The sequence below is a fragment of the Hydractinia symbiolongicarpus genome, chromosome 1, assembly GCF_029227915.1.
Source record: "Hydractinia symbiolongicarpus strain clone_291-10 chromosome 1, HSymV2.1, whole genome shotgun sequence".
Classification (NCBI taxonomy): domain Eukaryota; kingdom Metazoa; phylum Cnidaria; class Hydrozoa; order Anthoathecata; family Hydractiniidae; genus Hydractinia; species Hydractinia symbiolongicarpus.
The window spans coordinates 7,824,931-7,848,117 of NC_079875.1; the positions used below are offsets into that span (position 1 = coordinate 7,824,931).

At 34.9% G+C, this 23,187-nt stretch overlaps 4 protein-coding genes across 4 annotated transcripts in view; 1 reads left to right on the forward strand and 3 right to left on the reverse strand.

Moving 5' to 3' along the window:
- LOC130635931 (RNA-binding protein 8A-A-like) overlaps positions 1 to 6,226 on the reverse strand; it is a 64,888-nt gene extending 58,662 nt beyond the window's left edge. The window contains exon 1 of the mRNA XM_057445462.1: positions 6,217 to 6,226. The gene's annotated coding sequence lies outside the window, so the exon portion shown is untranslated. The remainder of the gene's footprint in view (positions 1 to 6,216) is intronic.
- LOC130635904 (stimulated by retinoic acid gene 6 protein-like) lies at positions 94 to 10,948 on the forward strand. Its single transcript, XM_057445432.1, has 2 exons — positions 94 to 267; positions 7,721 to 10,948. Exon 2 carries the CDS (start codon positions 7,724 to 7,726, stop codon positions 9,056 to 9,058), a length of 1,335 nt encoding a protein of 444 aa, XP_057301415.1. The 5' UTR covers positions 94 to 267; positions 7,721 to 7,723; the 3' UTR covers positions 9,059 to 10,948.
- LOC130646314 (uncharacterized) lies at positions 1,660 to 6,951 on the reverse strand. The gene has a single exon (XM_057452513.1). The coding sequence runs from the start codon at positions 6,949 to 6,951 to the stop codon at positions 1,660 to 1,662; it is 5,292 nt and encodes a 1,763-aa protein (XP_057308496.1).
- Positions 10,949 to 22,449: 11,501 nt separating the features above from the next.
- On the reverse strand, positions 22,450 to 22,929 carry LOC130646455 (receptor-interacting serine/threonine-protein kinase 4-like). The gene has a single exon (XM_057452526.1). It carries the CDS (start codon positions 22,927 to 22,929, stop codon positions 22,450 to 22,452), a length of 480 nt encoding a protein of 159 aa, XP_057308509.1.
- Positions 22,930 to 23,187: the final 258 nt, after the last annotated feature.

The following is a 23,187-nucleotide window of genomic DNA, read 5'->3' on the forward strand; positions in this document are numbered from 1 at the left end:
ATGTCTGGATAAGTTTTGCTATCAAAATTATTTTTTGGTAGTTAATAAAAAGAGATTGTAAATTTGTAGGTGTTGATGAAGAGGTGTTAGTTCGTGCCAGGAGCTTAAACATTATTATTCCACGAAAGTACAAACACATTTTTAAAATCTCTGTGGTGAAGCAGAAAAATTAACAAACAGTTATAGACAAATGCCATATAAAAATCTAAATTACGAACAGCGACTCCCTTTCAAGCACGTTTTGTTGGCTTTGAGTTCTCTTTTACGGTAAGATATTTGTGTTAATAAAAAGCTTGAAAACAAGAAAATACTTTTTGGATAAATCAATACTACAATACTCGCATGCGTCTGTGACGCAAAATGGTAACAGTAGTAGCGAGGCACACAAAAGGCGATAAATTAAGGACGGGCGAAGTATTATATTGACTTTCCTTAGTCAATGTTGCCAGTTTTGTTCACAAAATTCGTTAATTAATTTAATCCTGAACATTTCTTTATGTCACAAACACGACATTAACAAACATGAGGTTGACATTATACGCACTTGTAATAGCTCACTCAGAAAATATTAAAAGAATTGTGAAAATAAATTTATATTTGTGCAGGGCTCTTGCTGAAAGGTATTTTAGCTATAATCTTCTTAAAAGTAAGGAAACATAGAGAAGGAACCGTGAGGGTATATTTGTTCCTTTTTTCAAATCAATCTTAATGGCTGTATTATTAAGCCTTAAGTATGACTCACAAATGTGTATTTTTCCTCCGCTTTAAAAATACATTAGCAATATTAAGGTATCCAGAATCCCTGAAGTCACAAGCAGTTCAAAACACGTTCCATTGTGTAAAAAAATTGATTATTAACTATATGAAATATTAAAATGTGAAATGGGCTTGCTTTTTCCATCCCTAGGGTTTAACTTTATTATAAACCTTTCGATTTGTGAGTTGTCCGTAAGAAAAATACAAAAATTTAGCCAAGAACATAAAACAGCGAATGAATTTGGACCTATGAAATGGAGATATAATTTGATTGTGTAATTTGATAATGTTATAGTGAGGCTATGTTAACCCTATTCGGTCCGGGGTTTTTCGAACATACTATGACCGGGGGGGGGGGGGGGGGGCTTAGGGTTTAGATCTATCTTTTAATAGATCATTGGTTATTATGTTTGTAAGGTTTTCTTAATTAAGGGTTTGATGTAACAACACATGTAGCACATAGTGTTAGACACGGACTTAATTACGTTAATGCAGTTGAGAAAAGAACAAAAAATTATTATATATACACTTACTGGACGTGCAAAATTGACAACTAATTATCAAAGTCCATCATTTATGCTGCCACTTACAGAACAAAAACATAAATGGTGAATTTTCTAAATTTTGATCATGTCAATTGTCTGTAGTTGGTAATTAAGTAAGCAATATAAATTTAAAGATTCATAAAATATCAAAATAAAGTACCTCGTGTACTCTACTCGTTATCTTTCTCAACTATACTCTCTAGAAAAATTGTACAACAAAAAAAGAAGAATGCGGGGAAACCCCGAAAAAATAATAATGGCGTCATTATTTACATACTCCCCCCGTTGACATGTCCGATGTCAACACGGTATGACTAAACATAAAGAAATCCTAAATATTTTTATATGTCAAAAAAAACTATAAATACTCTTCGCGGAGTTTACGCATCAACTGTCCTTCAACCGCAGCCTTTCTCGTCGGCCTTCGTTGTTGCTCATCTTCATTGAGAGTGTCTTCAGCGGGTTTTTCAAGTTCACTTTTTTCAACTTTTTCAACTTCGTTTTCAGTCTCATTTGCTATTTCAAGTGGAATCAGTTTTTGAATAGGACGCGTTATCGTAGAAACAAGTCCTTTCTTGGTGTTAACCCGAATCTTCGCACCACGAATAAATCCGTCCTTTCCATAGATCAGTTCCGTAACTTTACCCAATGGCCATCTACTTCTTGGCAGTTGGTTATCATCTTTCACCACCACGACGTCGTTCAACTTTAAATCAGGTGTTTCTCTGCCATCCTTTCTGTAGAAGTGATGTTGCCGTAATTCGTTCAAATACGTTCGATAAAATCGTCGCCACTGATCGTCAAGCACTCGTTGTACATAAAGTAATCGTTTCGAGCACTGGTCGGTATCATTCATTGGGACACATTCAGCACCAACAATGTTCGAGCCGTAAATCAAATGCAAAGGTGTGATAGTCTGTCCAAGATCGTCCTCACTCTGATATGTAAGTGGTCTTGAGTTAATCGATGCTTCAACTTGGCACAGAACTGTCTCGAGCTCTTCGAAAGTCAATAGTGCCTTCCCAATGGTCTTACGCAAGGCGGTTTTCATTGATCTGACGATCCTTTCATAAAATCCTCCCCACCAAGGACTCTTGGGGAGAATCGGGTTAGTTTCAATAGACTCATGTCTCATAAATCTTTTTACATGGTTAGATTTAAACGTTTTAAAGTTATCATGCACAACCGTAGCAGGCGTTCCTCTTCTAGATTGAAATCTTTTGAAAGCTCTAATGAACGCTGGCGTCTTTAAATCGGGTGAAAGCTCAAAGTGCACAGCTCTAGTAGTAGCACATGTAAGTATTAATACGTATACCTTTGTCGTGTTTCGGTTCTCGGTACGAATGTAGAGTGGACCAGCATGATCGAACCCAACGTGTTCAAAAGCTCTCGAAGCGCAATACCTGTATTCTGGTAGATCTGGAGTCGGTGGTGATTTAATAGGTTTGCCTTGGTATCGTCGACAAACAATGCACTGTCGTAAAATGGATTTGATTGTGCGTCTACCTTTCGGAATCCAAAACTCCATTCGTAACATGTTGAGTGTCGCTTCTACGCCTTGATGAAATGTTTTTTCGTGGGCATCTTCAACCAGAAGTTTTGTAAAATGTGAATCACTCGAAAGAATCAACGGATACCTTTCGTCATATGAAAGCTTTTTATTCTCACCAAAACGTCCTTTAACACGTAAATCTCCTTTCTCATCTTCAAACAACTTCAGGGCGGACGAAAGTTTGTTGAAGTAGTTTTGGTTGTTTCGAAGTTTTCGTTGATTGTTTGTAATCAAAATATCAAATGCACTTTTGTATTCTTGAGTCGACAGTTCACGATCGTTGCATACTGATAAGTCTCTTTTTCGAATTCGATTTAACAATTTATTCGCAAATCTGTAAACATATCCAATGGTAGTTATAAGCTTTTTCAGTGAGCTAAACTTAGTCTCGTCTATAATATCATGTAACTGCGAATGACAATGATGAGTGGAATGACTAATGTTAGTAGTGACATGACTTTTCTTCTCTTCTGACAAAACATCGAATGAATGTTTGTTGACATGAAACTCAGGTGGAACAAAGCTGGAATCAGACAGAAATTCAGGACCGTTTAACCACAAATTTGAATTGAAGTCACCATTTTTGTCTGGTCTGGTAGGTATATCACTGGGGTTATGAATGGTGGAAACGTGAAACCATGATTCCGATGGAATGACTGATCGAACATAAACAACTCTGTTTTCTACCCATGGCTTCCACTGCTTCAATTTGCCTTTTAGCCAACAAAGGGCAACTTCCGAATCTGACCAACCGAAAAAACGATCAACTTTCAATCTACCATTGATCGCATTAAGCACATGGCTCATCAACTTTGCTAAGAGAGCACATCCTAGCAATTCTAAACGTGGAACAGAATGCGGCTTTAGGGGCGCAACTTTCGTTTTAGCAGTCACTAGCGAAACACTTACGCCGAGGTTAGTTCGTATTTTTGCATAAATCACAGCAGCGTAGGCAATCGTCGAGCTATCACAAAATCCATGCAGTTCAATTGATTGAATTTCATGACGCGGTTCACAGAATAAATAACGTGGTATCTCAAAAGTTTGTAAATTCGCAAAATCGTTCAATATATCTCTCCATTGTTTAAGCAGTTCCCCTTGCAGTGGATCATCCCAGTCGGACTTGTGTTGACAACATTTCTGGAAAAGAACCTTTACTTTGGTGGTGATTGGTGCAATCAGGCCCAACGGGTCATAAAATGAAGCAGATATACGTAAAATGTTTCTTTTTGTTGGAAACAGTTCTTTCGCTCGTTTCAATAACTCGTCAAATCGGTACACTAGAATATCTCTGTCGATGTCCCACTCGATCCCTAATACTTTGGGGTTAACAGTTTTGTCGCTATTCGGTTCAGAATTCACGTTCTCAATTTTATCGATAAAAGTTTGTAATTCATTGTTATTAGTAGCCCATTTTCGCAAATTGAACCCTCCTTCTTTCATGATTTGTTTACTAATTTCGTAAAGTTTCTTGCCTTCAGTTACGGTATCGGTACCGGTTGTTAGGTCATCGACGTACAAGTCATCCTTCAAAACATCAGTAATTTCGGGGCAGATAATTTCGTAAGTCTCTAAGTGGTGTTGGATTGTCCCATTGAGTAAAAACGGACTACACGTTAACCCAAACACGACACGCAGAAATCGATAGATAATGAGCTTTGAATCGTTCTCGGTAGGGTTTTCTTTCCACAAAAAACGAAGATAATTACGGTCTTTCTCAGCGATTTCAATATTCAAGAAGGCTTGTTGAATATCAGCAACTAAAGCGACGTAGTTCGTACGGAATCTCAGCAGAATGTCAAACACCTTAGCAAGTAAATTAGGACCAGAGTACAAAATGTCATTGAGGGATGGTTTGTGAACGGCACAAGATCCATCAAAAACAGGACGAACTTTCGTTGTACTTTTATCTTGGCGTACAACCGGATGATGCGGAAGGTAGTGAGCATTTTCGCAAGCTATCTCACTTTCTGGAACTTTTTCTATAATCTGTTTCGATTCGTAGTCTGCAAAAACGTCGTTGTATAGCACAGCTAAATCAGGTTCATTTCGTAATCGTTTGTTAACAAGAGAATCTAAGCGTTGTTTCGAAACTGCAAAATTATCGGAAAGTTTATCATGATCAGGACGAAATGGTAATTCGGTCACGTAGCGTTCACCGTTGAATTCAAGAGTTTGTTTAAAAGAAGATAATACGTTTTCGTTTTCTCCGTCACCGATCGACTCAATTTGCCAAAACTTGTTCAACTCGTCACGAAGAATTGTGTTTTCGGTATCAACACGGCAGGCGTGGACTTCCATGCAGCTTGATTCGTTCGCTTTCGACTGTTCACCTCCGGACAAAATCCAGCCAAGTTTGGAATTGATAGCGATAGGACCGCGTCTCGGATCTCGAACAACTTCGCCGGTAATGAATGAATAATAATGGTCTAAACCAATCAGAACGTGAACATTCAGTCTCGTTTCACCATTTGAAAAATCTGCTAATTTCAACCGCTTCAAGTGTTCGTAATTATCAGCGTAATATTTTACATTCTGATTTGAGAGAGGAGCGCAAATGTTTGGTACGGCAATGGCTTCGATGGGTACGGTAGATGAGCGGTCAGCGGTTTTTACATACAACTTAACAACGGGTAGCTCTCTCGATTGGCTGTTGCTATGGCCAAAAGTGTTAATAATTAATTTCTCCTTTCGAATTGTTTCTAAATTCAGTTTTTCTTTCAGTTCATTTGTGACATATGTTCTCTGGCTACCTGAATCAAACATGAATCTCGTTTGTATGTTCCTGCTCTCCCTTTCTTTCGAAACAAAAGCTTTAGCCGTCTGCAAAAGAATTCCTTTGTTTTCTTGGCTGATGTGATTCGCGTTGGTTTCGTTAGAAGGGCTTTCCTCCGAGCCATTGTTGTCTTTATCTTTTCTTTCGGCACGTTTTTCTTTCATACACAAAGAGATGTGGTGACGTCTTCCACATCTATTGCATATGTAATTTGAACAACAGTTCTTTGAAATGTGTCCATGCTGCAAGCATAAAAAGCAACGCCCTTCCTTTTTCATATTTTGCGAACGTGTTTGTACGTTGGTAACGTTTGAACACCTCGACGGAGAGTGAGAATCGTGACAGAAAACACATTTTTTTCTGTCCAAAGTCAATAAGCAGTCTGCGGTAGAAATTCCTCCTCTCTTGTAATTTTCACTGGGAGTTTGTCCCTTGCCTTTCGCGGTTACAGTGCACCTCTCTCGAGCTTGCAGTTCGTTATTGATAAAAAACAGCATCTTTTCAACGGACCACTTCTCCTCTCCAAAGTTTCTAGAAATAATCATTCGTAATTCGTTGGGAATTCTTTCGTTCAGAACCGGAATCAATAAACTCAGCATTTCGCTATTATACTTCAAATTTTTCAAATTTCGAATACAGTTCTCAACATCATTATAAAGTTTTCTCAATTGTTGGGTGTTATCCATTGATCGTACTGACTCAATCTTCAACAGGGCTTCCATGTGCGCGTTAATGAGCACCTGTTCGTTGCCAAAACGGTTTCTAAGCAACTCTATAGCATTTTCGTAGTTACTGTTCGTCAATTCTAACCCAGAAATAGTTGATAAAGCGGTTCCTTCGACGTATCTCTTCAAATAATTAAATTTATCAATTGCATTCAAACTGTCATTGTCATTAATGGCTGAATTAAACTGGTCCCAAAACGAGGGCCAATTCAAAGGGTTCCCATTAAATTTGCTCAGTTCTATCTTGGGTAGTCTCATCGATTTCTTTTCAACAGACCGTGTCGATTCTGTGGCTGAAACATGTGGTCCGGTAGCGGTAGTAATAGTTGCGAGACTCATGTTCACTAATAGATAAAATTCTGTAGCCTCCATAACGTCGGTTTCGATCTCTTCAGCCGATAAAACACCGTATAGCTCTTCATCTAACTCCTTTAACTGTTTAACAGTGTCAATTAAAGTGGTCTGTAAAGAAATAATTTCTGCTCGTTTCTCCTCCGAAAAGTCCTTAACTATAACATCAATTCGCTCGCGCAAAGTGCTCGCAATAGACCGCAACCCCTTTCGCCTTGCACTCTTCCTCGTAGTCGCAGTAGACATAATGAAATTTAATGTAATGCAAAAAATGAAACCAATGAAACTGGAAGCATGAAAAATGAAAGTTTTTGAAATTTGACGTGCAGTACACAATAAGACGATTTCAGAATAACAAACACTGTCTAAGCTAAGTTAAAATTCATAACATAAATCCACCAATTCGAGCAAATAATATCCACACAACATCACAAGTCCACCAATTCAAGTAAATATCCAAAAATAATATCAAAAGTCCATCAATCGAGCGCCATTTAAAGATTCATAAAATATCAAAATCAAGTACCTCGTGTACTCTACTCGTTATCTTTCTCAACTATACTCTCTAGAAAAATTGTACAACAAAAAAAGAAGAATGCGGGGAAACCCCGAAAAAATAATAATGGCGTCATTATTTACAATAAACATAAACACTCAATGAATCATGACGTTAGAATGTCTTAGTAGATATTAAAACGTGCCATTTAATGTCCAATTTTTTATGTGTTCACCTCTTTCGTTCTGTTGGGGCAGGATCCGACTAGAATCCCGGACAATTTTTACGCATTACTGTTGTCAGATTCACGGTCCTTTCAGCTTGTTGCTACTTTTTATGAGGTTTTATCAAACAAATTGATTTACTTTAAAGCTTCTTTTAGCGCGCGAGTAGTATATGGTCTTTCACAGAAGTTCTTTATTTGAATTACTCAAATTACCTAACTTAATTACCTAACCTACTTTTTATATTACGCTCAAATGTACTACGACTCGGTTAATAACTTCTTTATTGTTTCAGAAAATGTCATTGTGCCGATCTGAGTTCAATTACAAGTTGTATTATCATTTGACCAATGTTCCAGCTGTTGTAGTAATATGTATACTTCAGTTATATACATATCGACAAACGAAAAAGTTAAAACCGCTGCTACCATTTTCTTTTTTCACAAATAATGATCACAAAAGGACTTCCACTGTTCTGGCATTTGGAGCCATTGCAAACACATTTATTGAAATTTTGATATCTAAGAAAAGCTTAATGTTTGGGACACAGAGTTGGGTTTTTATACCGTTAACAAATCTTGTGTCAGTAGCAGAAATTGGCTTTCTTTATTTCCCCATATTCACCTGCATCCATTCTCCGTATGTTACTTTAGCATCCGTTCTTGGTGCCATTTATACAATGTTTATTACAATTGGGATTTTTGTCCGCTTGTTTCATGTCAAATGTGAAGGTGAATCCCAGCTGGGTGTTCAAGTATTGTCAGGATTTGCGATTTTACCAGACATTGTATGTTCTTTTGGGATTATGTTCAAGTTTATTCATCAAATCTTTAAAAGCATAAAAACAGGTGTTCATGAAGAACGTAAAGATAAAATACTGAAAAAATATCAGCAACAGTATGTTAAAAAACTGTTTAATCTATCTCCCTTTGAAGGCTCTTTAAATTTATTTACCAAATATATTTATAAAAAAGATCCTTATTTTAAATTTTCAACGATCGTTTTATCATCTGTGATAATTATCATCACTTCATTTTATCAGATTGCAATCACTGGTCTGTTTTACTTGCATTATATGATAAAATACTCAGAAAGGTATTTGGTGATTCAGAGAGCAATGTTTCGTGCCATAATAACATCGGCTGCCTTTGTGTTACTGATTGGTATGTTACAGTTATTTTTCTTCATGAAGACTCATCGAAAAGATATGAGAAATGTGTACAAAAAAGGTCCCAAAGAAATAACAATATCAAATACTTCGACCATTAAGCGAAATCTATTTTTTCCTGGTTACTTCATTGCCCATATGGTGTTTGGAATAGTGGTGTGTCTGATGTTTATCTTTTTCTTCGCAATACTTTTCATTTTACTGATGGAGGTATGTCCTGATTGCTATGAAAAAGTTATTGTTCCAGCATTAAAAAAGGTTTATGGTCTTTTTATTATACCGATTGTGATTTACATCGTACAACGCAGTCTAGTTTTCTTTGTGTTCAGTCCGAGAATCAAAGACGGTCAAGAATTTATCAGGAAGATGGGATTGTATCACATTGTTCTTTATTTTTTAATGTTCTATAATTTACTGCTTGGTGTGTTCTCGTGTTTGTACACCGTCTTCTTACCACCATTGTAAGTCTTGTTTGCTTGGGAAGAATTGATCGTATTGTAATGAATCCGAAATATTTCAAACGCTTCCATCGTGGTCATCTGGCATATCTTAGCTTCTTGAAAATGGAAGGAGTTCATAAGAATCCGATTATGAGATGTTTCTGCCACATCCTTTTTGCGCTGGTATCCAATCAACGATACTTTAATCCACGCGACACCAAGATTTTCAGGATTTCTCCTACTTCATACAGAGTATCACCAAGAGCACTCAACCGATGGCATCTTGCCGTTATGTTAATTCGAAATCCAGTTTTGATGCAACATCGAATAAAGGCAAAGCAAAGCACCTATGGAGCCCTTTAATACGTAAAATCACAATATCTCATGAAGGCTTCGCAAAAGACTCTCTACTTCTCAGTCTAAACGTTTCGTTGTGTCGCCGAAAGGGAGAGGTGGGGAGAGGACGATAGTTTAACAGCTTAACAACACAGACAAATGTACATTATTCTAACATTTTTATTATTCTAACATTTTTATATAATAACATGGCGACGACAACTTGGAAAAGTGGAAAACATAATAAACACCCTCTTGAATATGAGCTATCTTTTTTATTATATTATTACCCCTTTTTTTATTTTTTTATTGGTTTCTGATATCTAGGTTTTTGTTCAACACAGATCCACGGACATAATATACATTGTATATATATATCGAACATTGATTGGACGTTTTTATTAGCTTTTTCTCATCTATCATTAAGTCGATTGATGTGGGTTATAGGAGGGCGGAGGGGTGCGAGTGTAGCACTAAATGCCCTACCCACATAACTTCTTTCATGTTGGGTTTTAAGTGATAATATTTTGCTACGAATGATGTCCGTTACATAACAATTTAAAATCATGCCTTAGCGATGACTGTCAACAATAGTTTTTGAGTTTTCAAAGATGCACTGTTTGGCATATATTACTTATTTCGCCGAAAAATAATCAAATTTTTTCTTGCTTTGACAATTTTAGTGAGATTTTAACTTTTTAGACGCTCTTTACTTACTGATTAAGGCGTTGATTACACAGAAAGTCAGACATTAGCGAGACATACGTGTATTTTGTGCTTGGAAATATTATCTTTTGACTATTTTGGATCAAGAAACATAACCACACATGGCACCAACCACACAAAAACATCATGAAACGGGGAAAAAAACGAAATTTTGTAAGGCGTACGAAAATTCCTAATATATAAAAAAATCACAAATTTTGAGATGGTGGGTGTACCCACCTGCTTAAAATTTTCTCAAAATGTGATCTTTTTATTTAAAAACGGAAGAAATTCAGCTACACAAAGGCTCAGGCTTAGTGGGTTAATATGCCAGCTACGGCTTTTTTGCTCCCCCAGCCCCTCACACCTAATTTCACTCCCTTCGGCATGTATAGCGTTAAATGGCTATTGCTATTTTCTTTGTTATGGTTATTTCCAAAACACGCGTAAATATCTTCGCTATAATTTTTTTACAAGAGTTTGGGCACCTTTTTGACATAGCAAGTCCTACCACCGTTTTTATAGGTCAAACTGTACAGGCGTGCAAGTTAAACTGGATAGATGAAAACATAATTACATCACCACGTACCTTAACGTACCACCACGTAAACCCTTAAAATAGCACCTAGTCTCTTTATTAATAATACCCGTATTCTGTCTGTTTGTCGGCAATATGGTAGACGAGAGTTGCAAAGACTTCCTTGATCTTGCGCGAAGTCATTGAAAAGCGGGGGGTTCTTTTAATTTCATTTTATTATATCTATTTCTTTTATTGTGTTTTATTTAATACCTAATAAAATAATTATGATTAAGATGTGTAAAAAGTTTTTACCTATAAAAAAAACACAAAGATTATTAAATTCGACTACACTAATTCAATTTTAAACCCCGGGTACGCTATCTGATCCGTTCCGTTGATGAGTACAACGTGAATTTCGAGCGATTGCAGCATGTCTGTTGAACGATCTAAAGAAGCGGTGGTTATTTTGAAGGAGGTTTGTAGATAATTATTGACCCTTTTGTCTTCTAAGAGCTTTGTACTTTTGTATTTATTTCTTATAATGTATATATAATACAATATAAACTGTTTTGTCTATCTGTACCGGGCAATATTACCCGAGGTTAAAAGTATAGACCGAGCTTGTGACTGAAGGTAAAATTTCTCGGAAAAGATAGATAAAACAGTTTACATTGTATTTAGTAAATGACAGCTATTTTGCTTGGATTTGTAGAAACCAAGATTATTTTCTAACGATTTTCAAATGATAACAATGTAAAATCCAGGTTTTAATGAAGAAAAGAAAACGTTCGATTTAAAGTTCATTTTATCAATTTTTAAATAAATACATGTACAAAGAGAAAACAAAAGAAGTTAAAAGAAGAGTCTATCACACAAATTCGACGTCTTTTTGCTTGTTGCGCACTGTGCTGATGGATGTTTATATTAAAAACGCAGTTATTTATGTGTGCACTATCGAACATGGATTTAAAATTATCAACATTCCTCGATGATGAGATGGATGTAGTGTTTGTAATGTTTTGCAAATGACGCTTTATCAATTTTTTTTATGATGAAATAGATAGAATTGTTAATATTTTGTAAAGGTCGAATTTTACCACGGTTGTTTGGACTGGTTATGTCTGACATGTGTTATACGTTGTTTACCTAAAGGCGTGTAATAGGATTTTAAAATTTCGATGTTTTTGTGACCACTAATTGAAAAAGTTGAATTGGATGAACGTCGTTGTTTAGGAGAGTTGAAATGGCTGTTTTTCTGGGGGAGTGTTTCAAAATTTTGGATTTACTGCATCTTGATTTTTAAGTCTGTAAGTATGTAGCTAGCGATTTTTAACGACTCTTCGGCAATGTTATTTGTTTACATTTGTAGCTACCATTATGGTTACTATAAGGTTAAAGTTTATACCATGCTGTATAAAGCCCGTAGTTTAGGCTTTTTAGCCAGTCAGCGCTGCAGATTCTCCGTATAAACCGGTTGAAGATAGCTATCAGTTAATACAGCCATATAAATCTTAAACAAAACAATTTTAAGACTTCCGATAAAAACGTCGATTTTGAGGGAGCATCCTAAAGCCAGCTAGCTAGCTAGCCATATTTATTCCCATTGCGTTAAGTGTTATATTCAGTTTGATATAAGAGATTTTTATCCTTTTTAAACTGACAATGAATTTTGCAAAATTCACAAAAAAAAATTCAATTCCTTAAAATCAAACTGTTGTTTTTTTCCGAAAATGATACTATGCCTATAGATCGCATTGTTGTCAACAATCTGCACATTGGTGTGCAACATGGTTTGCCCGTACTAGGCACTTAGAGTGTTGTTGCGATTAATTTTTAAACTTTGGTGAAAACGTATTTCACAAAATAAAAAAAATTCTGGCCGACAGTTTTTGCTATGATAGGATAACAGGTTGTAAACTGTGTTTTTATTTCCAGCTAAAGTTGTGGGAAAGGTAATTATTGGAAAAATGTTACAAAAAATATTATTTGCGACCTATCGTACTGAAACCTAAGTGTGCAGCATGGTTTGCGCTCAATCTGACGTTCAACGTTATGACGGTTTTATTGTTGTAAGCGCACCACTGAATTTGTGACATCGTACACCTGTGATAGCAAACCTTGTAGTCGGAGGTACCAAATGTTCTTCCTGCAACAAAAGGCCGTTTTCCACTTCAAGAAAATTTTCCGCCGACCGGCACGGAACGGAACAGAAACGTTTCTGAGCATGCGTACTTCAAATGTTTACATCACATGAGCAGAAAATTTTCTTGTATGTTCCATTCCGAGGAAAGTTGGATCGAGTTCAACTTTTCTATTCCTTTCCGTGCGGAAACAATAGGAAAAAATATTAGGCAATTAGGTTCGCTTATTTCTTCAGAATCGCGCCACAAATCATCTAGAGTTTAGTATTGGAAAGTAGGAGACATAATATGGACGCACAAGAAGAGGAAACCCAAACTTGGACTGATATTTATAATGTCAATGAAGATTTCAGTATCTAGCTGCCCCAAGGTTTCAACAGCTACTACTGCAACAACAACAGTGCGAAAATTTTGACAATGAAGGCCAGGTGGAAAATGGAACACAGAAGATTTCCTTGGACACAGGAGATCACCTTGCTGATCTTATAGAAGAAATAAGAAATTATAGATGCTTGTGGGATACCTCCTGTAGAGCATTCAAGGAGTAACCAAAAAAAAACAGGCATGGACTCTCGTGGCTACAAAGTTTCAACTTAGCGGTATGTAAACTTTTTTTAGCTAGCTACACTAAATGCATGGAAACATGTCAGTTTTTAGTTTTTGTTTATATTTTTAGCTTAACCTTAGTGAAATATATGTGTCATAACTTTAGTGTTGAAAAACAAGTTATATATATTTATAGTCAGCTTATTTTTGCATGCCTTTTTGTTACAAGTTTTAAATCAATTTTTGTCCGTTACAGCCAAAGAAGTACAAGCTCAATGGACAAAACTTAAGGAAAATTATCGAAGGTGCATGAAGCGACGAGAAAAGGCAACTCGGTCCGGAGCTGGATTAAAAAATCTTCCAACATGTCAATGTTTTCGGGAGTTAGAGTTCATAAGCGATACAGTAACGAATAGAGCTATAACCAGCAACGTACCAAACATATTTTCACCACCACAATCTCCTAGTTTACATGGCCAAAAGACTTATGTAAATGAATTTACATCACCAGTTCTTTGCTCTGGTGCTAGGAAATCACCTGGTTTTGCCGTGTCAACTACTCCAACTAGCACCATAACAAGCACTCAAAAAAGCGAAAAAATTCAAATGATATTGACAGCTTGTTAATGGCTTCCATCAAACGCGACTTAAGACAAGCAACAACATTGCAGCCAAAAGAGGAGGAAAGAGATCAAGATACTTTGTTTTGTTTAAGTTTGGTGCAGGAATTCAAGGACCTAACAGCAAAGAATAAGAGACTGGCGAGAGTGAGAATCATGCTAGTATTTTGTGATCTTCATGAAGATGATAATGAATGACATTACTTTTTAGACTTTTTAAATTTTTATTGTACTATATTTCCCAAGATTATTTATTTACAGCTACATGCTTTTTATGAGAACTAGCTTTTTTTCAGCCACAATATTATGCCCTTCTATCAAAGTTATTATGAACACTGTTAACGTATTCTGTTTGCCATGGGACTTGTCCTTTACCTTCACAAAAGAAATCTCTGAAATTCTCTCTGACTGTCTTTGCATCTCTGGAGTAGCTGTTTGAACCGAAATTATTCTGAAAAGACACATCCCCTCACACTGTGCAATATCACTTCTCCAAGAACCTAGCTGTGAACCACTTCTAGCATCTGTGTCAATCAACTGTGGGGGGGGGGGCAGTATTGGTAAGGGATTCAAATTCTTTTTTGCTCATTAAGTAATAATTGGCCTCCGAAATATCTGAAATCTGGTTGCCAAAATTCCAAAAGTGTTCTCGATTATTCGCCTGCATCAGCCGATAGTTAAACATACGTTCTTTTATGCCAAGTGCATCTCTTGAATATGGTTTCATTAAATTGATTTTTAAGGGAAATGCCTTATCACCAACAAGAACGTAAGGATAAATTTTTTCACTGTACCAAATTTTCTCTGGATGTGGAAAATTCAGTTTATTCTTAAGGATTGAAACAATAAGGCTGCTACTCGAAAACACCCCTCCATCACTATTTCTACCAGAATCTCCAATATCCACCATGATGAATTGGTAGTTGGCATTGCACACAGCCATTAAGACTAAAGACTGTGTTTTTTTGTAACTGAAAAACATCGTGCCCGATCTTGCAGGAGCCTGCATTACTACGTGTTTTTGATCGATAGCACTAAGTCAGTGGTTAAATTGCCACTTCGTTTCAAAATCATTAGCGATTTGCTTCCATTGTTCCTCTGTTCCAGGACATGGCATTAAAACATCCCATAGTACAACAGTTGTTTCGTTTATAAGTTGTCCAATACTGGTGGGACTTATACGAAAACTAGCTGCTATCGTGACTTGTGCATCACCGGTAAATATATAACGTAGCGTAACGCTTAAACGTTCGCTTGGACCAATTGACTCCCTCTTCTTGGATGACTTTTGTATGTACGGTCCCACTTGATGAAGATGTTCGTATTGAGTAGGGTTCATACGGAAATATTGAAAAAACAGAGCATGGTCATGTAGCTTCATTTCTGTTATAAGCAAGTGAAATTCACCTTTCTCTTTTCTTTCTTTATATATTTGACGAATCCACATGCTTTTCTCACATCTCTTCTTCTTTAAGCGATTTCGAAGCAATAAAAGCTTTTTTGTTGTTACACTTAATCGCGCCATATTTGTTTACTTTATGTATTGAAAAAGTGCGCCAGAAATGAAGTAGAAATTACTGGCAGAAAATTTTCTTTCTTTTCTGTTCCGTTCCGTTTCCTTCCCATTCCGTTCCGTGGAAGATTTTCTGGAAGTGGAAAACGGCCTTAAGCGTTTATATATGTTAGGACCGAGGATAATACTGGCAAATAATTTCGCTAAGTTTACTAAAAATTCAAGGATACGTCAAACCCTATTAAATTTCCTATGTAGCCATGCTATTCTTATTACTCGTCGAAAAAATGGAAAGGCGTAAAAAATCATTGATCACGTTTTCAAAGTCTCTGATACTTGAGGGTAGAAGGTACAAGCATTTTACTTTTATATTGTAAAAGTTATATCATTAAACTCAGCTCCCTATGGGCATGAAAAAGGTGCCTGCGTTTTTTTTCTAAAAACATATTTTTAATTTTATTACGAAAAAATGATTTTGGTACTCCTTCGTTTATAAAAATAAACTTTATCACATGGTAACCTCTAAATGGTACATTTTTTTCAAAAAAACAAACACCTTTAGAGAGCTTAATATCTTGTTAATAATTATGTGCTAATTCTGTCTAGATATATTGAAGTTTCTGTACCTTCTACCCTAAAATGTAGAACAACATCGACAAAAATATGTTTACGAGATAAACAGCATTGAACATCCTCACGCTTCAGTAACTCGCAACAAAGAAAATAATTTCTTTAGGTTTGCATGCTCCGTAGGATACAGAATTGTGCTGATGCGTCATGATTCTACAGCATGTGGCTATTTTTTTAATAAATTATTTATATACTAGTCGACAAGGCCCGTGGAAAAATCCACTTAGGTAAAAGCCCAATGAAAAAATAGTTGCTTTAGATGTTTTGCTGATGTCAGCAGTGTATATACAAAAAAAATGTTCTTAAAATCTTACACCAAATGTCAAATGTCAAATAGCATTAAATCCTCCACACAAATCTTACACAAAATAAAAAAGAACAGCATGCAAGGTGCAAAATCTAGTTGATAAAAACTTACAACAACGACACTCACAACATCAACACTCACAACACCCACCAAACCGACAGTTACAACACCGACAGTCACAACACGGATAATAACAATGTTAGAAATAACACATCTCAAATATGCACATCTTATAAGTGATATGTTGAAAACCCTCAGTATTTTATTCTGAAATGTCAAGAAGGAGGCCTGCAAGAGTTAGCAAAAATCAACAAAAATAAGTTCTTTACACATTTTAAATACTGTCTTTCCCTTAAAAGCTTATACAAAAATATGAAAAAGCCATAGTTTGGAAAACATCAAATTCACTTCGCTTGCATACCATCCTCTCCCGCTAAGTTACACAAAATGTAAAAATCAACCAGTTAAGAACACAAAAATTTACTTTTTTAGTATGATGATCCATACTGCCCTTTACCAACAATTTTAAACCTAAATGTCAAAAAATCAATAAGCTAAGAATAAACTTAAATCAACAAACATTGTATATATACGGCTCATAAACAAAGGTTTACACAAAATGTAAAACAGATCGGTTTTTGAGAAACACATCTAAATCAACAAAAATAAGTTCATTCAGCATGTCGTATATTTCCATTACACATTAACCTTCCACAAAAAGGTTATGAAACACATCAAAATTTAAAAAAAAATCAGTAATTTTAGTGCATATATACAGTCCACTCGTTTAGATTACAAAATATAAAAAACAAAAACAGTTTCAGTCAGAACATATATAATTTTTTTATCATCAGCAAACATTTATCCCTATAAAATTTTGTAAAATTCTCAAGAAAAACAAAAACGTGAAACCATGGAATTTTCTTCCAGCAAAAATTACATCACATACAGTTAGTTCTCGCAAGCAATAGTTTATAATACAAAATATAAAGACAGTTGTTTATATAGTCTGAAGATGTACTTAGTGTACGAAAAGCTTAACAAATAAATGATTTTTAACTTTCAAACTTGTTTTTTTTTTTTTTTTAATTAGTATAATATGGCTGTTATTTTTACCGATAAAGATCAGCTTTTCAACAGCTCACAGTGAAGTCTGATTCTACAAAGATTAATTCTTTCAGTATATATGTTGCATGTGGTCTATTTCCACAAAAGTTTACACAAAATTTCAAAAAAGAGCATTTTGCAACACGAACAATATGAACTGACAACCATACCATCCTCTCATAAATTTTTTTAACCCAAAGTCATAAACCCGCTTACATAAATTTCCAATCAAATGTCAAAAAACCTTGTAAAAAAACCTGGCATTTTACATGTAGGCTGACAAAAGTTTAACAGGATGAGGAAACAAAACAATAAAAATTAACTTAACACACACACTTTAAATTCTATAAAATTCGTTTCACTTGTCATATTGTGGTCTCCTTGTAAAGTTTACAGGAAATGTGAAAAAATTATTCTCTATGGGCATAAAAATGTGTCACAATATCTTAAAAGTTCAAGAAAGATTTTGTAGCTAGCTTGTTACATCATAATTCGTTTTCAAAAAAGAAGAACTCATAGATTAGAGCTAGCTATGGGATGGAGCTTTGAATCTAACATTAGCTAGCTAGCTAACAAAACAGTATAGCTATATATACCTAAGACACCTAGTTAAATTTACTTAAGCTGGGGAGACTGAGCTACGTAGCTAGCTATTTATGCTTACTACAACATATAAAGGAAAAAAATAGCAATGTAAAAATTATGACATTTGCAGTTAGTTCAACAAACCAAAACTTTCCATTTCACTGGCGCATTTGTTTGGTAGCCAGCTAACAGCTTTATGCAGCATTTTGAATTTTAGGACATTAATTATGCAAACAATTGTAAACAAATACCAGCTTTTTTATAAAAAACGCGGTAAAATATAAAAATTAAAGAATTTGAAGCTCCAATGGATTTTTTTGAGAATGCGATTCCGTTTCACAATTTTAAGTGTGCTACATATAAAAACGGAACGTCTAATAATATAAAAGTTCTTACTTTTTCTCAATTCCAATTCACTTGAAACTCTAGAATTCATTTTCTACTTCTAACTTTACTTTACTACTTCCTAGCTCCACTCTTCACTTCCGAAGTAACTTCTTGTGGCTTTCAACTTTATTTGCTTACTTCCACTTCTTTACTTAGAGTTTTCTTTCTCTGAATCACTTTTCACATTTTTTTCAAGACGAAGGGACCGTTCTGTTTTTGTTGTTTTTTTTGGTGGCGAGAGGACACCATTTTTGAAAAGTTAGCCGTTTAATTTATTTCAGCAAATCAAATTGAGTCGTTTTCATCACGTGATGTAAACAAAGTTAACTCGCTAGCAAAACGGACATATTTTTTTCGGCAACATCAAAGATCTTTTTCGGCGACATCAAAGAAAAATAAGCATATCAACTTTGCCTGTTACAGAGACACAGAAATAGCGTATTATTATATAGGCTAGTCGATAAGGCCCGTGGAAAAATCCAATTAGGCAGGATAAGAGAAAAACAACCGTCATTTAAATTTTGCTGACGTCAGCAGAGACCTGTCAGAACACAAAATATTTTTTTTCAGAAATGTGTATGCCTGTTGCCTTCATCGTATAGATGTTGAAACGTTGATCAAGAAAATGTATAAGATTGTGTAATTGAGACAAACAGATGCAGAGATATGAGGGTTTAAAGGTTTTTTAAGACGTCGTTATTCCGCCCATTCCGAAAGGGATTCGGCGACCCAGGTTTGGAAAACTTACCCAAACTTGTCCCAGGTAGTTTCTAGTTACCCACGCAGGAGATGACGTCAGGTATTTCCACCCATTTCCAAGTTATTTAGCCTTAAATTTAAAAGTGCAATGCAATGACTTCCCTAATCTTAATATACTTTCCTTTGACGTCAATATTGTTCTAACGTCAAAGTTTGCTAATTTACAGAACAAATTTATAGGGAATGTTTTATAGGCTTTATCAAAGAAATTTTATCCACTTTGCAAAAGTCACAGACAGAACTGGCGTATTATTACATAGACTAGTCAATAAGGCCCGTGGAAAAATCCACTTTGGCAGGATAACAGAGAAAAACAACCGTCATTTAAACTTTGATGACGTCAGCAGAGACATGTCAGAACACAAATTTTTTTTTTCAGAAATGTGTATGCCTGTTGCCTTCATCGTATAGATCTTGAAACACTGATCAAGAAAATATATATGATCATGTGCTTTAGATGAGCGGTTAATGAGATATAAGGGTATAAATATTTTGCTGACATCAGCAAAGGCCCGTGAAAACACAAAATTTTTTTTAAAAAAATTTATATAGCTGTTACCTTCCTCGTATAGATCTTGAAACGCTGATCAAGGAAATGTATAGGATCATGTACTTTTGACAAACGGTTGCTGAGATATATTAGAGTTTGAAGGTTTTTTTATGACGTCATTTACCCGTCCATTCCGAAACGGATTCGGTGACCCAGGTTTAAAAAACTTACCCAAATTGGTCCCAGGTAGTCCCAAGTTACCCACATTAAAGCAGTATTAGCTTTACTTGTCGAAAACAAAACTGTTTGGACCATGTCGTTGCTTACATTAAACTTAACCAGCTTTTGACGGAAATGCACGAAATAACCGTACAACGTATTTCAAAACGTTTTAGTTCTTATCTTTTGTGTGTCATTTGACATTACTTTAGCATGTAACAAATGTTACTGTGACAATGCTTTACACATTTTGTTGAGCAATGACAACGTTTAACCTCTGAATCCGTAAAGAGTTCTTCCTTTACATTTCAAGGCATAAACAACATCCATAGCGTTACCGGTCTTGCGTTTAGCGGGCTCTGTGTATTTACATCAAATCTGGTTCACCCTTTTAATTAACAGTCATGAAAAACTACACGTGTCTTTTACAACAACTATGGTAGCAATGCTGCAGTCTAAGTGGTGCAGCGAAAATGCGTTTTTGCGATGCTTCTGTTATGATTTCATAAATAAAGCGTGCGTTAAAATTTTTCTGCTCTTGTTAGGTATTATTAAGTGAGGCACAGAAACATTTTTATTTAATTTCTTGCTTCATGTTCTAGGTGAGGCATACAAAAAAAAACTAAAATATTTCTCTGCTCCACTTAGGGTTACATATGTGAAGCAAAATTAATGGCACTGATGGGCTTCCGTATGAATGGTTATGCTGAGTTATTGTTTTTAGATACCTGTATATCTATCTACAGAGCCGTAGACATTGCTCATTATTCGAAACTACCTCTAACTTTCTATAAAATCCTTGAAATCTATTAAAACATATTAACTTTTTTTAGGGTTACCCTCATATATAAAAAATCATAACACACTTTAACCACAAAAAATACATTTTGCAAACTAATGGGAACTTACTTAATCCGTTTTCACGAAAATAAGAATATGGTTATGCGAATTATGTAAATATCTGAAATCTCTTAAGGTTACTGTAAAGGAAAAAACTCACTTGATGAGTAGTCTCAGAAAAACCCTTATAATTTATCAATACTTTTATATTTTTTTTATGCTTTTTTTGTTTCTGAATGCTTGATGAAAGACTTTTTGATGGTGTTATTTTCGTGAGATAGTAATTTTCCAAAATAAAAATATAATGAAATAAACACACACCAATTTTTTTTCACCGTACATTTTAGAATGGCTTCTTTTTCCGAACGCGTGGTCGCAGATTTCTCGTTTTCGCACCATTTTATTCAGCATAAATTAAATTCAAAAAGGTTCCCGGTTTTTTTTTTCTAATAACGTCGTTATGAAATTATTTGTAATTATATATAATTATTCAAAAAAATGCATATTTTTTTTCTTCTGTCGTCATAATTCGCTAATCAGTAATTTATACAAAAAAATCCGGGAACTTTTTGTGCATAATTTATTCAGCTTTTCATTACCGAAAATTTCAATGAGCCAATAGGAAGCTTTCAGAAAAAGAGACCGCAAACGTTAAGGCATGTATGCGAAAGTTTACTAACGAGATATTTGTTTTTAAAGATTTTCGTAGGTGTTATAAAAATGTGTGAACTGAGTATGCAGAAAGATGATAGAAGTGCGAACTTTTTCTTTATGCTGAATATGCGTGCACGCGCTCAGAATCATTAATAGACAGAAGTCAGGTTTACAAGAGACAGCTCATATGCATATTCCTTAACTTTGATTTTTTTTTAATTCGATAGTGAAAGTAAACTATCTAAAAAATATTATTATGCATATTTTTATACGGGAGTTCCACATTATGCATAGTGTTTACAAAAAATATGCTCAACTCATTTTGCACATATTTTTCCAAAGGTGTGAAGGATATAACACCTCTAAAAAGGCTTTTTTCAGAAAAAAGGGATGTTCCAAATATTTTCATAAAATATAAAATATGTCATTGAAAAGAGAATTTTTTTTTTCTGTATGTCACGAATTTTTTGCAAAAAACTTAAAAAAAAAAATGTTTCCTTTACAGTAACCTTAATATGTGAATATGTTAGGAAAACATAATGACTTTTATTTTGTGAATGTTATTATTTCTTCTAGAATTAAGAACTTGAAATATAGACATAGTTTGAAATATCACAAAGCAACTGTTTAGCTTTATTTTTAGTGTAAAACTGTAAATCCTTTTTAAAAACATTCTGTTGTACTACATCTGTTTTGCGTAATTGAATCAATTTTCAAGAGGCAGTGTAACTTAGATTTTCACAGCCAGTGTTTTTTTACTAAAGGTTGCAATACCATTATCTGAGCGTAATCCGCAATAAGACATTTTAGAATAAGTCTTATTAATAGAAAAGTATTATTAAAGACAATCGAAGACAACTGTCAGAGTTGTTTTAACAACTTTTGTTGCATATATAAGATTTTTTTTAAAAAAAGGCATAACTCTCCTTAAGGCATTTTTAAAAATATTAATCTCATAAACTTTGGTTTTGTTGTTAGTCCAGTGTTTTTAGATGATAACTACTCTCGAAAGTGATTTAAATTCCATATGACATCTATTATTCTCTTTAATGTTTCTCTAATAAGCAGTTTTGTTCAATATGCTTGGTATATTCACATCAACATGTGGCAAAGATAACAGTAACTTAACACATTCATGAGAACCATTACGCAATGCAACATGTAATGGTGTGTCATTGTCCATGGTTTGTATATTCACATCAATTCCTGTAACTGAAAGCAGTAGCTGAACACATCCCACATGACCCTTTCCGCATGCATAAAATAACGGTGTTTTCCTGCGGTGATTAACTGTATTAATACATGTAACATCATGATTAATAAGAACTTTTAAAGCATCCTGATGACCATGAAATGCACTGATGTGGAATGGAGTCCACATATCATAACGAGAAGCATTTACATCACTGCCAGCGTCAATCAAAGCTTTTACTACTGATGGTGTGTTGTAATATGCAGCTCTCATCAAGAGGGTTTCCCTGAAAGAATCTCTCATTTGAACGATAAGTGGATCAGTAATGAGAATTTGTTGCAGCATTTCTACGTCTCCATTCTTAATAATTTCCTCAACTTCTAAATTTAAAAATTTCATCAATGGTTAAAAGAAATTGTAGCACAACTGACATTCCAAAGTTGAAATAAATAGTGTTTTGTGATGATTTTGTCAAAAGGCATACACTGCACACAATGTGTAGCGTAAACTTTTTTTGCGAAGTCAAACTATGGAGCTTTTTTTCTTTGCACACATTATAAAAAATCAGTTTAAAACGAGTACTCAAATTAAAAGTTCATGGAG

What these genes read in the sequence shown, in the direction of transcription:
- LOC130646314 (XM_057452513.1), bottom strand. Translation starts at nt 6,951, where the DNA reads ATGTCTACTGCGACTACGAGGAAGAGTGCAAGGCGAAAGGGGTTGCGG.
- LOC130635904 (XM_057445432.1), top strand. Translation starts at nt 7,724, where the DNA reads ATGTCATTGTGCCGATCTGAGTTCAATTACAAGTTGTATTATCATTTG.
- LOC130646455 (XM_057452526.1), bottom strand. Translation starts at nt 22,929, where the DNA reads ATGCTGCAACAAATTCTCATTACTGATCCACTTATCGTTCAAATGAGA.